General features: G+C 43.6%; 1 protein-coding gene across 1 annotated transcript in view; it reads right to left on the bottom strand.

Moving 5' to 3' along the window:
- Window positions 1–13,474, bottom strand: part of LOC118360323 (integrin alpha-5-like) — a 51,063-nt gene extending 37,589 nt beyond the window's left edge. Inside the window, exon 1 of the mRNA XM_052482356.1 lies at window positions 13,042–13,474. Within this exon, the coding sequence (XP_052338316.1) occupies window positions 13,042–13,238 (197 nt within the window). The 5' untranslated portion in view covers window positions 13,239–13,474. The remainder of the gene's footprint in view (window positions 1–13,041) is intronic.
- Window positions 13,475–14,498: the final 1,024 nt, after the last annotated feature.

Genomic DNA, 14,498 nt, shown 5'->3' with positions numbered 1-14,498 from the left:
AGTGCACATAAAGATGTATTTATTTTTTCAATAGAAATTAATTGCATACATCTGGAAATCCTAGAGTAGAACATAACAACTATGGTCTAATTGTCAACCCAGAATTCATGACTATCACTGGATTGGGTTTAACAAAATAGCTTGAATCCTGCATTCCTGCATGGATGTGTCAGATGAAACAACTTATTTCTTGAATACCTCAGTAGTCTATGTATTAAGATGGAGCCGACAGATTTGCAGTATTTTTTTTTCTATGTGTTATTTCTTACATTATTAGCTATTAACTATTACCACCACTTCCGAGTATATTACTCGCTAATGATCCATCTCTGGATAATAAAGTAGACAGAGTATAATAAAGTAGACAAGCTCAGGGCGAGGAACTCTTTCCAGAGAGACATCAGGGATTGTAACATACTCTGTTTCACGGAAACGTGGCTCTCTCGGGATATACTGTCCCGGTCCAGTCAGCCATCTGGGTTCTTAGTACATCGCGCAAAGAGGAATAAAGAACTCTCCAGGAAGAAGAAAGGCGGGGGTGTATGTTTCATGATTAACCACTCATGGTGTGATTGTGATGACGTACAGGAACTCAAGTCCTTTTATTTACCCGACCTAGAATACCTCACAATCAAATGCCGACCTCATTACCTCCCGATAAAATTATCTTCGATTATAGTCATAACCGTGTATATTCCCCCTCAAGCCGATACCAGCCCTCAGAGAACTACACTGGACTTTATGCAAACTGGAAACCACTTATCCTGGGGTTGCACGTATTGTAGCTGGGGATATTAATAAAGCAAATTTGAGGAAAATGCTACAGAAGTTCTACCAACACATTGACTGTAGTACTCGCACTGATAAGACATTGGACAACTCAACTTTTCGAAAGGTTTATTACCCTCCCCCACCCTCATGTCGGAAAATCTGATCATGATTCCATTTTGCTCCTCCCTTCATATAGGCAGAAATTCAAACAGGAAGTACCCATGCTAAGTTCTATTCAGCGCTGGTCTGATCAATCGAAATCCATGTTTCAAGACTGTTTTGATCACGCGGACTGGGATTTGTTCCGGATATTCTCTGAGAATAACATTGACGAATACACGGATACGGTGACTGAGTACATCAGGAAGTGCATAGAGGATGTTGTTCCTACTGTGACTATTAAAACCTACCCAAACCAGAAACCATGGATAGATGGCAGAATTACCCATGGTAAGGTGACAGGGAAATGGCTGAATACAAACAGTGTAGTTATTCCCTCTGTAAGGCAATCAAACAGGCAAAATGTCAGTAGAGAGACAAAGTGGAGTCGCAATTCAATGGCTCAGACACAAGATGTATGCGGCAGGACAATCACGTACCACAAAGGGAAAACCAGCCATGTCGCGGACACCGACGTCTTGCTTCCGGCCAAGCTAAACACCTTCTTCGCCCGCTTTGAGGATAACACAGGGCCAGTGGCCCGCCCCTAAGGACTGTGGGCTCTCCTTCTCTGTGGCTGAAGTGAGTAAGACATTTAAGCGTGTTAACCCTCGCAAGGCTACCAGCTCAGACGGCATTCCTTGCCGGATCCTCAGAGCATGCGCAGACCAGCTATCTGGCGTGTTTACATACATATTTAATCTCTCCCTATCCCAGTCTGCTTTCCCCACTTCAAGATGTCCACTATTGTTCCCGTACCCAAGAAAGCAAAGGTAGCTGAACTAAATGACTATCGCCTCATAGCACTCTGTCATCATGAAGTGCTTTGAGAGGCTAGTTTAGGATATCACCTCTACTTTACATGACACCCTAGACCCACTTCAATTTGCTTACCGCCCCAATAGATCCACAGACGATGCAATCGCCATCACACTGCCCTGATGCACAACTGAGCAAGAGGACAAGTACATTAGAGTGTCTAGTTTGAGAAACAGATGCCTCACAAGTCCTCAACTGGCAGCTTCATTAAATAGTACCCGCAAAACACCAGTCTCAACGTCAACAGCCTCTTCATATAGTGATGCGGGCTGGTGTGGATAAAATGCCAGGGACGAATTATAGTCCCAATCTGCCCCTGGGTTCTAGAATGGCCAACAGAAACATGCTGGTAGAGGTTTGGTTTAGGGTCAGAGGGAGAGGGAGACTGCGTGGCAGCCTACCTGTTTTGCGAGTGCAGCAAGGAGCCAAGGCAAGGTGCTAGCTAGCATTAAACGTATCTTATAAAAAACTATCAATCTTAACATAATCACTAGTTAACTACACATGGTTGATGATATTACTAGCTTGTCCTGCATTGCATATAATCGATGCGGTGCCTGTTAATTTATCATTGAATCATAGCCTACTTCGCCAAACGGTTATTTAACAAGCGCATTCGCAGAAAAAGCACTGTCGTACACCAATGTATACCTAACCGTAAACATCAACACCTTTCTTAAAATCAATACACAAGTAAATATACACAAGTATATATTTTTAAACCTGCATATTTAGTTAATATTGCCTGCTAACATGAATTTCTTTTAACTAGGGAAATTGTGTCACTTCTCTTGCATTCTGTGCAACGGAGTCGGGCTATATGCAGCAGTTTGGGCCGGCTGGCTCGTTGCAAACTGTGAAGACCAACTTCGCCAAACGGGGAATGACTTAACAAAAGTGCATTTGCGGGAAAAAAGCACAATCGTTGCACGAATGTACCTAACCATAAACATCAACATCTTTCTTAAAATCAATACACAGAGGTATATATTTTTTAAACCTGCATATTTAGTTAAAAGAAATCCAGGTTAGCAGGCAATATTAAACTAGGGAAATTGTGTCACTTCTTTTTGTCACGCCCAGACCTTAGTTATCTTTGTTTTCTTTATTATTTTGGTTAGGTCAGGGTGTGACGAGGGTGGTATGTGTGTTTTTGGCTTGTCTAGGTTTTTTGTGTATATCTATGGGGTTTTGGTATTGTCTAGGTAAATGTAGAGCTATGGTGGCCTGAATTGGTTCCCAATCAGAGACAACTGTTTATCGTTGTGAAAATATGTCCAGATTAGGCTGGTGTAACCGATGTGAAATGGCTAACTAGTTAGTGGGGTGTGCGCTAATAGCGTTTCAAACGTCACTTGCTCTGAGACTTGGAGTAGTTGTTTCCCTTGCTCTGCAAGGGCCGCGGCTTTTGTGGAGCGATGGTTAACGATGCTTCGAGGGTGGCTGTTGTCTATGTGTTCCTGGTTCGAGCCCAGGTAGGGGCGAGGAGAGGGACGGAAGCTATACTGTTACACTGGCAATACTAAAGTGCCTATAAGAACATCCAATAGTCAAAGGTATATGAAATACAAATGGTATTTAGAGAAATAGTCCTATAATAACTACAACCTAAAACTTCTTACCAAATATATTCTTTTTTGGCAGCATGTTTTCATGTTGCAATAAATAAAATAAAACTACAGCATAGCCAACGGTTTAATAAGGAGACCTTGAGCAATCTACTGCTGGGAATATTGTTGGGAATGAGTGTAGGTGGAAGCAAGAAAAACGGTTGTGGCTTCTCTTCATCTCCCAAAGCGATACCCACCTACGCCATCAGAAACACACAAACGACCCCAACCGACCTCAGTCTGATGGTTCCAGCTTTAAATTCATTGGTTTAGGCTGCTAGTGTTGAGACCAGAAACAGACTCCTCAGTATAAATAATTGCTTCTGCAATCAGCAGAAATGTTAAACAATACATAAGCGAGGCAATAATTCCACTGGTTGCTGCCACTATTTATACAGGGTTGACAAATTAAGGGGTAATATATAATGATGGAAACGACTAATCTTCCACTGATCTTCCCAGGCTTAACACAATGGAGTATCTGATGAGGTTAGAGAGAGGCAGTCAGAAGCCAAATTCCTCTCGCCCCCTTGCCACACACAAACACAGCTTTTTACCCATTCCACAGTGAATGGTCTTCCTCCCAGCTGCAAAGCTTATGTCACTTGAACACTATTATAATTGCTTTAAGCCAGCCGGGAAAAAACACATTCATATTTTCTTGGCATCCCAGCGGCGGGCCGGATGGCTGCAGTCACCATCTGCAGTCGTTAACCCTGGGTGCAATGGGAATGGTATGGCACAGACAGATGCCCAGGGGGCTGGTAGGCCTACATATGATGTAAAGATTGGAAAAAAGGGCAGGAGGACTGGAGCCATTAAATTAAGAAGGCAGGAATCCCCTGGAATACAGTCATGAAAACTGCCCTGGGCTCCCGAGTAGCACAGCGGTCTAGGCACTGCATCTCAGTGCTTGAGGCGTCACTACAGACACCCTGGTTAGAGCCCAGGCTGTATCACAACCACCCGTGATTGGGGAGTCCCATAGTGCGGCGCACAATTGTCCCAGCGTCGTCCAGGTTTGGCCGGTGTAGGCCGTCATTGTAAATAAGAATTTGTTCTTAACTGACTTGCCTTGTTAAATAAAGGTTTTAAAAAACTGGAAAGAAGGAAATAAAGACAACTGCAAACAGAAGAGTTAGCTCAAGATGCACTGTTAGCATGTGGAAACAGTGCCAGGGAAACTAAACCAAAGCATGGATTGCTGTCATACCTTGTCCATAGACTGCTTGCAGGGTAAGGAAACCAATATGTAATTTTGTAATTTGGGTAAACTATCTAAGTAACCCACTCTCTATCTGTAATTGAAATGCACTGTATACAAAATTGTGTACTGGACACAACTTTTTTGTGCAGTTACTATGCTAAATTTCCTAAAAGTATTTTGTGTCTATTTCACAATAATCTGTGATAGTGGGTTGGTTGAGGCCCTCTGCTCCACAAACAGTTACAAATAATAAGTAGAACAGCCTTCAAAAGCATTGGTCCAAACCTCAGCTTGGCATGGGACTATCTGAACAAAATCACAAACATGCAGACACTCAACTAACTCTTCAAAAGAATCTCCTCACAACAAGGGGAAACCGAACTAACTCAAGTACATTGACTCAAACTGAATCTGTGGGTGGATCTCTCTCTCTCAGCAGATATTGAGATCTGGCCTGTGGCCAAACACAACGAGTAAACCGTTACAGCAGTTTTCCTCTTCCACTTTGAGGACCCGGCTGTCGCACAGCGCTGGCGGACTGACACAAATACACTTAAGATAATGCATTACTCTACAAGAAGAGGGTCTTCAGTCAGCAATGCCAACAAACTGTCAAATGGGATCGTCACAAGAACACCAAATATGACATTGTCACATTATCACTAGACCAAATTACTGGAGCTATTTATGACCCACTGTCACTGTGGAGGGGAATACCAGTTATGTGTTGTACTATAATAACAACTTATTTTGGACCATGTAGAGCCATGACACACGGCCTTCAGTCACGTTCTTTGGTTCGGTCCAAGCCAAGGCCAGACCAGGAGACGGACTGTCTCCCAACTGCTGGTCACCCATTCAGTTACACACGCACGCACGCACACACACACACACACACACACACACACACACACACACACACACACACACACACACACACACACACACACACACACACACACACACACACACACACACACACACACACACACACACACACACACACACACACACACACACACACACACACACACACTGTCCAGGACCTTCTTACTCCTCTGGGCCAGACACAGAGGGAGATGATGAGAGTAGCAGTGTCTGCTGGGATGGCTAATGCTGAAAGAGAGAACACTGTACAGAACACTCATTCATAGGCTGCATCCCTAATGGTACTAATATAGCCATACAGTCAGCTGCTACAGTCGGAACCTAATAACTGTAAATGAGGTAGGAACCTGTTCTGAAAATTCTTATTTTGAAGGTATAGAAGAGTTCCAATCTCATTATGGTTTCCTTTCTATAAATTTACCCCAAATTTCCAAAACCAAACTGCCCAGCGACCAGGTTAAAACCTTGTTTGTCTCACACTCCCATTTTGAGTACTGTACTTCAACAGCAGCAGTTACAACAAAAACTACCCACCCACCAATGTTGATCTGATAAACATTCCCCCCTCTCCAGAACCGGATCTTAATGTCACTGCAAAAACATTTCCTCCCAAAGGACGTTAGTTCAGTACAGCAGGAGACCTGCAAGTCAACAGCAGATTCAGATTCCATGTTTAACAGTCACATGTACAGGGTTGCAGGTGTGATTGCAGGGTACAGTGTTTAACAGTCACATGTACAGGGTTGCAGGTGTGATTGCAGGGTACAGTGTTTAACAGTCACATGTACAGGGTTGCAGGTGTGATTGTAGGGTACAGTGTTTAACAGTCACATGTACAGGGTTGCAGGTGTGATTGTAGGGTACAGTGTTTAACAGTCACATGTACAGGGTTACAGGTGTGATTGTAGGGTACAGTGTTTAACAGTCACATGTACAGGGTTGCAGGTGTGATTGCAGGGTACAGTGTTTAACAGTCACATGTACAGGGTTGCAGGTGTGATTGCAGGGTACAGTGTTTAACAGTCACATGTACAGGGTTGCAGGTGTGATTGCAGGGTACAGTGTTTAACAGTCACATGTACAGGGTTGCAGGTGTGATTGCAGGGTACAGTGCAAATCTTAGGCTTCGAGCTCCAACCTGCAGGTCTAAGTGAAATAAAATAATGAAAATGGTAATAAAAACAACAATAGAAATAGCTCTATATACATAATAACAACAGTAGCAGAGATGAATAAATACATGTCAATTGGGGTGGAGGCAGAGTAAAGACTGTTTACGGGGTGGGGGATGACCATAAGGGGAGAAGCATGACCATTGAGGTGGTGTGGGGACCAAATGAAATAAAAACAATGCAAATGTTTATTTTAAAAAGTAATAATATACATATTAACAACTGCACCAGTGATGAATGCCGTGGGGCGGGGGGGGTTGAGAATGTCAATAGGGGAGCAGCAGGTAAGGTAAGTGATCATTGAGGGTGGGGAATGTCCAGGAGAGCAGCAGGGGGCCAGGGTGGAGTCGGTCACTGACTAGTGGTGGCTATTCAGCAGCCTGATGTCCCAGGTGCAGAGAGCTAACTACACTACACTGCTGTTTAGTATTCGTGACAGGGAGAAAGCAGCACTTTCACATTTTACCTTTATATTTTGGTAATTTAGCAGACGCTCTTATCCAGAGTGACTTAGTCAGTGCAGTCTGCCAGTCCTCTGTACTCAGTGACACTGATGTTTGAAATATGGGTGGATTTTCCCATTCGTCTTCATGTATTCCGTGGCTCTGATACAGGGTAGTTAACGATGAACAGGGATTCAGATACCCCCAGTTCCATTGTAAAACAAATACATCTGTGGTTTGGATTGCTTTAGACTTGATTGATTTGTGATTATGGGCTGATTTGTGATTATGGGCTCAATGTTCATGGGGCGGCAGGTGGCCTAGTGGTTAGAGCGTTGGACTAGTAACTGAAAGGTTTGCAAGATCGAATCCCCGAGCTGACAAGGTAAAAATCTGTCATTCTGCCCCTGAACAAGGCTGTTAACCCACTGTTCCTAGGCCGTCATTGAAAATAAGAATTTGTTCTTAACTAACTTGCCTAGTTATATAAAGGTACAAAAAAAAATCTCAATGAATAAAACCTCATATTATGTAGGTGTTCCATGCTAGTGAGGATCTTAGAGACGTAGCTCTTTCTAAGCACTGTGGCTCATTCAGCAAAACCACCAGCAATGTAATTTCACTGCAGCAAGGGTTTCACAAGTGGCAAGTTGGTCATTTCAAACATGGAGCTGAGGTTAGAGAGACTATATTTTCCTGATGCCAAATTGCAACCCACCCCCACCCCGGGAAAAAAAAAAATATCCCCAAACCCCTAGTCACAGACCCCAAAAACACAATGAGGGAGGGATGTTTTTAACACCAGGTCATTCACACCTCTTCACAGTGGCCACCAAGGGGGGGTCCAGTTCTTTATACCTCTAAAGGGAAAGACACTGGGGCTGACGGAAGGAGAGTCACACAGCCATCCCTCTGATCCCCTCTCATTCACTACAGCTGTCTGGACACAAACTGTCTCTGTTGTCTCCCTTGTGCAAACATTAACCGTGAGAGTAGCAGCATTGTGGTCAATTCCATTTCGCACACACACACACACACACACAAGCATTGTATCATTTTAATAATGTAAATATTATATTAAAGTTGTAATAGAGTAATAATCTAATTTTGTTTATGATGTAGACTGTGGTTTTGATGTAATTGTTTTATTCCTGTGTGGACCCCAGGAAGAGTAATAGGAATCCTAATAAATACTAAAATTGTCATTCAAGATTTGAATCTGAACTGGAATGATGGCAATAACTCTATTTTGATTCCAATGTTTGGTCTGGCTAGATCCATTTCCCCCAAAAGGAGAGTGCCATTACAAGTCTGTACAATGAATGGAGTCCCTTTTTGACCCTAATAGGGCAAAAGAAACCAGGACTGCTGTCAGTTAAAGATTCCTGGGGTGTTTCAGGGCCCCGGTCAGCAGGCTAAGCATGTCCCCATTAACCTTTAAAACAACACACTGGGCCAGCAGGTAGCCTTGAGGTTAGAGTGTTGAGCCAGAAAACCGAAAGTTTGCTGGTTTGAATACCAGGGCTGACAAGGTGAAAAATATATAAATGTCATTGTGCCCTTGAGTAAGGCATTCCCTGGCGGAGTTGGGATATGCAAAAATACGCATTATTATTACACACTTGTGTGTAACAGGACAAATATAAGCACCCCCAAATGATTATTATTATTATAATACAGAATGACCAGACCAACCTCACAGGCCTGAAGCGAGAACAGAGGAAGACTCAAATAGGCCTTTTAAAAAGGGAATAAATAAATAAAGAACATGGGAGTCACATGGAAAGTTTCTCAGATGGAAAACAGCAAACATTCACACAAAGAGCCCCATTGTCCAACACAGAGGGCCATGAAAAGCAGCTAATCGCAGAGCAGAGAACCTGAGTGAAGAATACCTTGGCAACCCAAATATACAGGCCCAATTTAAACAACGTCCACCCCTCACACGAACTGTGATTTATAAACAGCAAATCACAAAAGAAAATAGCAAAAATGAAAACAATACCAGAAATCTGCTTGATCATATGGTGAGGGAGACAGTGTCTCTGTTTTAGCAGCTAGCACAGCCCCTCGTCCAGTATTAATATTGGTTTAGCACAAACCTTATTTAAGTGGATAAACTCCAGGAAAGTGACCAACGTGAACGATGACCTGACCTCGATCTGGGTACGACACAGTTAAACCATCCATGATCTAATGGAGAACAACACCAAGCTGATCTCAACCACGTGGTATCCATGACTAAATATCTCCTTATGACTGCCTTCCAATGCAATCTGTACATACACTACACCAGACCCACAAGAAAGACAGAGACAGACAGACCCCATTCTGCTCAGCCCACAACATTTGTGATTCCCAGAGGATTTATTTCTTTGGATCACCATTAGCTTTTTGCAGATGCTACTCTTCCTAGGGTTCACATTATCTCACTTCATCCAAGTTAAAATTGTCTCTTGACATATCGCCCTTTTCTCGACGGACAGGACTACCTGCTGTTATTGGAGTAAATAACATAAATATACGGCCCAGAAGCAGACATCGATCAGTCCAGACAGAAACACTCTCGGACAGCCAGGCCTGTCATCTATAGTCTGACCTCTGACCTCAGCCATGTTAACAGTCCACACCCTGAATCCCTGTCTGGCTCCAGAAACAGGGAAGGAGGAATGTGCTTCTGCTGCTGCTGGATGGACGGAGAGGAATTAAGCAGTTCTCCTTCTCAGCCCGGTGGATCTGCTGTGGCCTCGCTGAGATTCATAGAGCCAAGTCAGGTGGAGGAGGAGACCTGTCCTGACAAGGCCCCATACTGTGCTGCTACTTCTCTCTGTAGACTCTACATACAGGGGACCATAAATAAAGTCTCGCCGGTGTCTAACTGACAGGGGCCCTCACACACAGTTCATGAACCCTATTCTCAGGCAGTCTACCACGGTGGTCTCAGTGCAGGGCTAGTGTCCTCTCTGTCCGCTAGCTTATTTCATTCTATTAGACCAGGCCAGGGGGCATGACAGAAATCAGACACACATACACTCATGGAGCCACGCTATCAGTGACAGAGAAAGTCTGTCTGTGTGTAGTAGGGTGGGAGATGAATGTATGAGTACGCTCCGTCTCGCCCTTTCTCACTTTTGTGTGTTTCCGTAAGGCCTATGCTACTGTTGAGGCTCCTAAATAAAACAGAGAGAGAGAGAGAGAGACGATAGAGAAAGGAGTCTTCAAACAGCTGGCCGTGAGAGGAGTCTTTGGCACGTGCTTTATGTTTTCCAGAGAAGAGTTTATCCTACAGGTACAGGTCAGAGGTGCTGTGTGTGCATCTTGCATCAGGCACAGAGAACATCCTCCCCCATCCCAGACAGAGACTGACCTCACCCATGGATTCCAGCTACTCCTGTACTAGCCACAACACGGGCGACAGTCTGATAACTAATAAAACTTCACAGAGAAGAAGACGAGTGACAACTGGAAACGTATGTTTCTGTTTCCTGCAGGATTATGTTTCTGACATGTGAAATGTGGGGAAAAATTCAATGATTTAGTCAAAGATAGATTTTTGAGACCAGGTTTAAACTTTGCTCTCATCCCGTGTCTGGTTTGGCATCTGAACAGAAGCATTAGTGAGAGTATAAGACAGTGGGTAGATATGGTAAATTTAGTATCCCCCCATGCAGACATTTTCTTCACCAACCCATTGTCTTAGCTCTCCTCCCCCGAGCCATGACGTCTCCGCTGTTAAAAGTTCAGATGAAGTCATCGACCAGAGAAATGACTGCTGCTCTAGCTGCTGCTGTGACTTCATTCACGTGACGGGGGGTGGGGGGGACGGGGGATGGGGGGGGTAAATGAAAGAAAAGACCCTGCAGAATTACATCAGACCAGAGGAAGGGGGCAAAGAGGGAGGTATAGGGGATTTAATACACTCTTGACACAGACTGCCAGCCTCACGTCCTAAATCATAGTGTTCCTAGACGTAGAGCCCCTGCCTGGTAGAAAAATACAGACCAATGGCAGCAGCCCCTTAAAGGAGTGAGTGAGGAGGAGAATCCCACCCTGTCTGTGTCTGAACTGTAGTCGAAGGAACTAGTGAAGTGGGGAGGAGAAACTGGAGCCACTGGCGGCCCACTCGGCACAAAGCCCCTCTCCTAAACCCCTGGCTGGCTGGCGAGACAGTAAAAAAACACAGCCAGCCAGGATGTCTGATTGCGTCTGGCCGCAGTGGCCCGGCTAGCCGCTAGCTTCACTTTGGATAATGATTATTACAATTACAGGGCAGACAGCTAGGTCCAGGCTGAGTCGCTGACACTGCATACTGATGAGTGGTAGTCGACTCAGTCAAAGCAATCTTATTCTGACACACATAGCCCCAGGATGGCAGCGACACAGCTGTGAATCTGCCAGCATGTCATTTACTTCCCTCATGCTGCATTCCTACTGATATAAGAGCTGTTGTTGCTATTGTTATTGATACAAAGACCAGATGTTGTCATTTGCTGGATGTCATTGTGGCCGTCCGGGCACCTTCCATCATCAACTATGTCTGTCTTCAGACTATCTATCAGTCCATTTACCTGACCACATATCAACTGTGCTGCTCCAGTAGTCTGTTTGCCCCGTAATAAGTCTGGACTAAGCTCTAAGCCCTTCTTAATGAGTGATCTCAGCAGCAATATAGACAGGACTGATGTGATGGAGCCACTGCATGCCAGGACGCTGAGATAATAGTCACAGCATGTTTGTGACACAGACACAGAGATCACATTCCCATAATGCCAAGCGGCATAACACTAAATTGCACAGGAGCATTTCAGAGTAAGACCAATAAGTCTGGTATGGAGGAAGAGGTGGATGGTGATCACATCAAAAGAACAGAGTTGGGGTAAAGCTGCTTCTAATTGGCTCTTTGTTTGACATTTAGAGCCAATGAGAGATTAGAGGTCAGAATGAAATCCAATTTTAGGACAATGAGATTACAGTTTAAAGACTATTATATGAAAAGGTTTTCCCAAATATGGCACAAATGTCATCTTTATTGAGTTTAATCTCAGTTTGATGTTCACTTTTGATCCTATATGTTTATATTCTATAGCATTCTAATAGAGTACCCATAGAATTATCACAGATTACTAATGTTACCTAAATTATAGAGACCAGCTTTCCAACTAAAGGCTTCAGGCTCTCTGGCTTGCAGAACACACTTTTTTTAGGTGTAATTTGTGTAAATTAGGTTATAAAGAAAATCGGCCTGTTAAACCCAAATTGTTCAGTTTTACCTTAGACAAAACACACACACTGGATACCTCACCGACGCCGACTGGTTTAAAGGGGTTGACACAGGTAGACCCATGCAACAGAGTGATCTTGAAATCTCAACGGCTGAGACGAACTAAAATGGAAGATGCCCTGACGGTTTTCTATTAAAACTGATGGTTGTGCGCGCTGAAGTCTTAATGAGGTATGATAACAAGTGTACATCTTAGCAAAATTGTTGTTTTTTGAGGCCATTTAGTTACAATTGAAGCTGTAGTTAATTGCTACTGACATATAAAGGAAATAATGTGGCCAACACACTGACTAAAACACTTTTTCTAATAGGAAAGTTTGCGTTGTATACAGAGGCACGGGCCATTCCGAATTCTAGTATAGGGTGGTCACTCACTGGTCAAGTCATTAGATAAGGACCTTTCTTCAGTGCGCGTGAAGAAAGGATGGATTTCTAACCAAGATCAAAGAGAACATCTAATTCAATGTGCAATTACCATATATATTAATTGGATTTATGAAATGTAGGCTATTGTAAAATATTTTGTTGATAGGCTATTTGCATGAACCCGAGAATAAACACTCTAAACTCCTTGAATCATATTTGCCACTTGGAGCCTATAATGAAACGTACCAACAAATGCCTAATTTGTCCCACTATGTTTGCAGTAACTTGCCAAATGACTTCCAAGTTAGAAAGAAAAAAAACGTACCTTGAAGAATTGGTCAAGTAAAATTCCACGGAATATCCAAAGTAGCTCCCATTAGGTCCGCTGTAGACCGTGGGGTTTTCCACGTCCAAGTTGAACGCAGCACACAACTGTAGGATAATTATCAGACAAACCCCAATGCAGCAGAATGGGTAGTTCACTTCTCCCGGCTTCTCCGAACGGCATCTTCTGGAACCCATTCTATTTCTAAATGAATCCACTAAAATGTGTTTTGTTTTAATCAACACCTGAGTTGCTCTAATGTTTTCAGATCCGTAGAGCTTGTGGAGTGGTTGTTGTACCTATTTATCTAAACTGCATGCCTTGAAACTAAAACTTGCTGTATATATCTCCTAAATGCTCAGTCAGCTTCTTCCCTCGGCGTCCTCGCCGCTCGCTGTCCCTCACTACGCTCGCTCTGCAACTAATTGAGGGAACATTGAAAGGAGGTAGTTCCTCGACTCGTGACAACTTTAGGAGAGGTGGAGCTCTTGATTCACAAAAAGACAGACAGAAGAGAAAACTAGTGTATAACTTCAGTGGGCTCCACTCAGAACCGATTCATCTGCATGTTACAGCATCCTAGAATATTCCGGAGAAATCTTCCCGACCTGGGTGTTCTGATTGTTTCATTCTCACCATGGCGCGCTGGCATCATTTGCATTCAATCGTTCCGAATTGGGGGTTTAGTCTGATAAAGACATGGTTGCGTGCCTGTCTGACATAAATCGTTTCTACCTGGGTCGTACTGAGAAACAGAGAGAGAGAGAGAGAGAGAGAGAGAGCAAGACAGGTCGATGATAACCAGATATATTATTAACTGGCTGAACAGTGGACACAGAGTAACATCAAAGGTCCTTATGATCCAATAGTATCTTATATCTCTCTGGGCTGTGACCTATTCCTGATAGGCCTTGGAATTAAGTGACAATAGTGGTTATTTACCAAGACCTGTTTCAAGAGGTACAAAGGCATTTGATGATTATTTGTGGCAGCTAGGAATGCAGATTGCTTATATTATTTCAAAACGGAACCATTACAGATCAAGGTTGTAGAGAAAGCTGTGATTCTAGGCCCTGATGATCATAATAGCCATCTCCATGTATCAGCCTCTTTTAACATGAGTGGTATCACAAAGTCTGGGCTGCATATGTTTTCTATTAGTTGAATTGTGTTATGTGATCAGCGTGAGGTTCTCTCCCAGGGTGTGGGAACTATGGTAACATTTCCTATTTCTGTTTCTGAGTCACACCAAAGGAGACCCACACCGTTGGAATGTGGTTACGCTGCAAGTCAGAAGCAGCCACCTGACTGAAATTAGACATTTGATAAAGCCACTCGCCTGGCTGGAAATAGTGACTGTTGGTTTATCTGAATCACCCAGCTAAGTAAGATTGGGACTGAGGGGCCACATTTAGCCGGTTGGCACTAAGTACTGAGGACTGTCCCCTCAAGGCTCA

Source organism: Oncorhynchus keta, chromosome 27, assembly GCF_023373465.1.
Source record: "Oncorhynchus keta strain PuntledgeMale-10-30-2019 chromosome 27, Oket_V2, whole genome shotgun sequence".
NCBI classification, from domain to species: Eukaryota; Metazoa; Chordata; class Actinopteri; order Salmoniformes; family Salmonidae; genus Oncorhynchus; species Oncorhynchus keta.
This window is presented reverse-complemented; position numbering and strand designations above follow the sequence as displayed.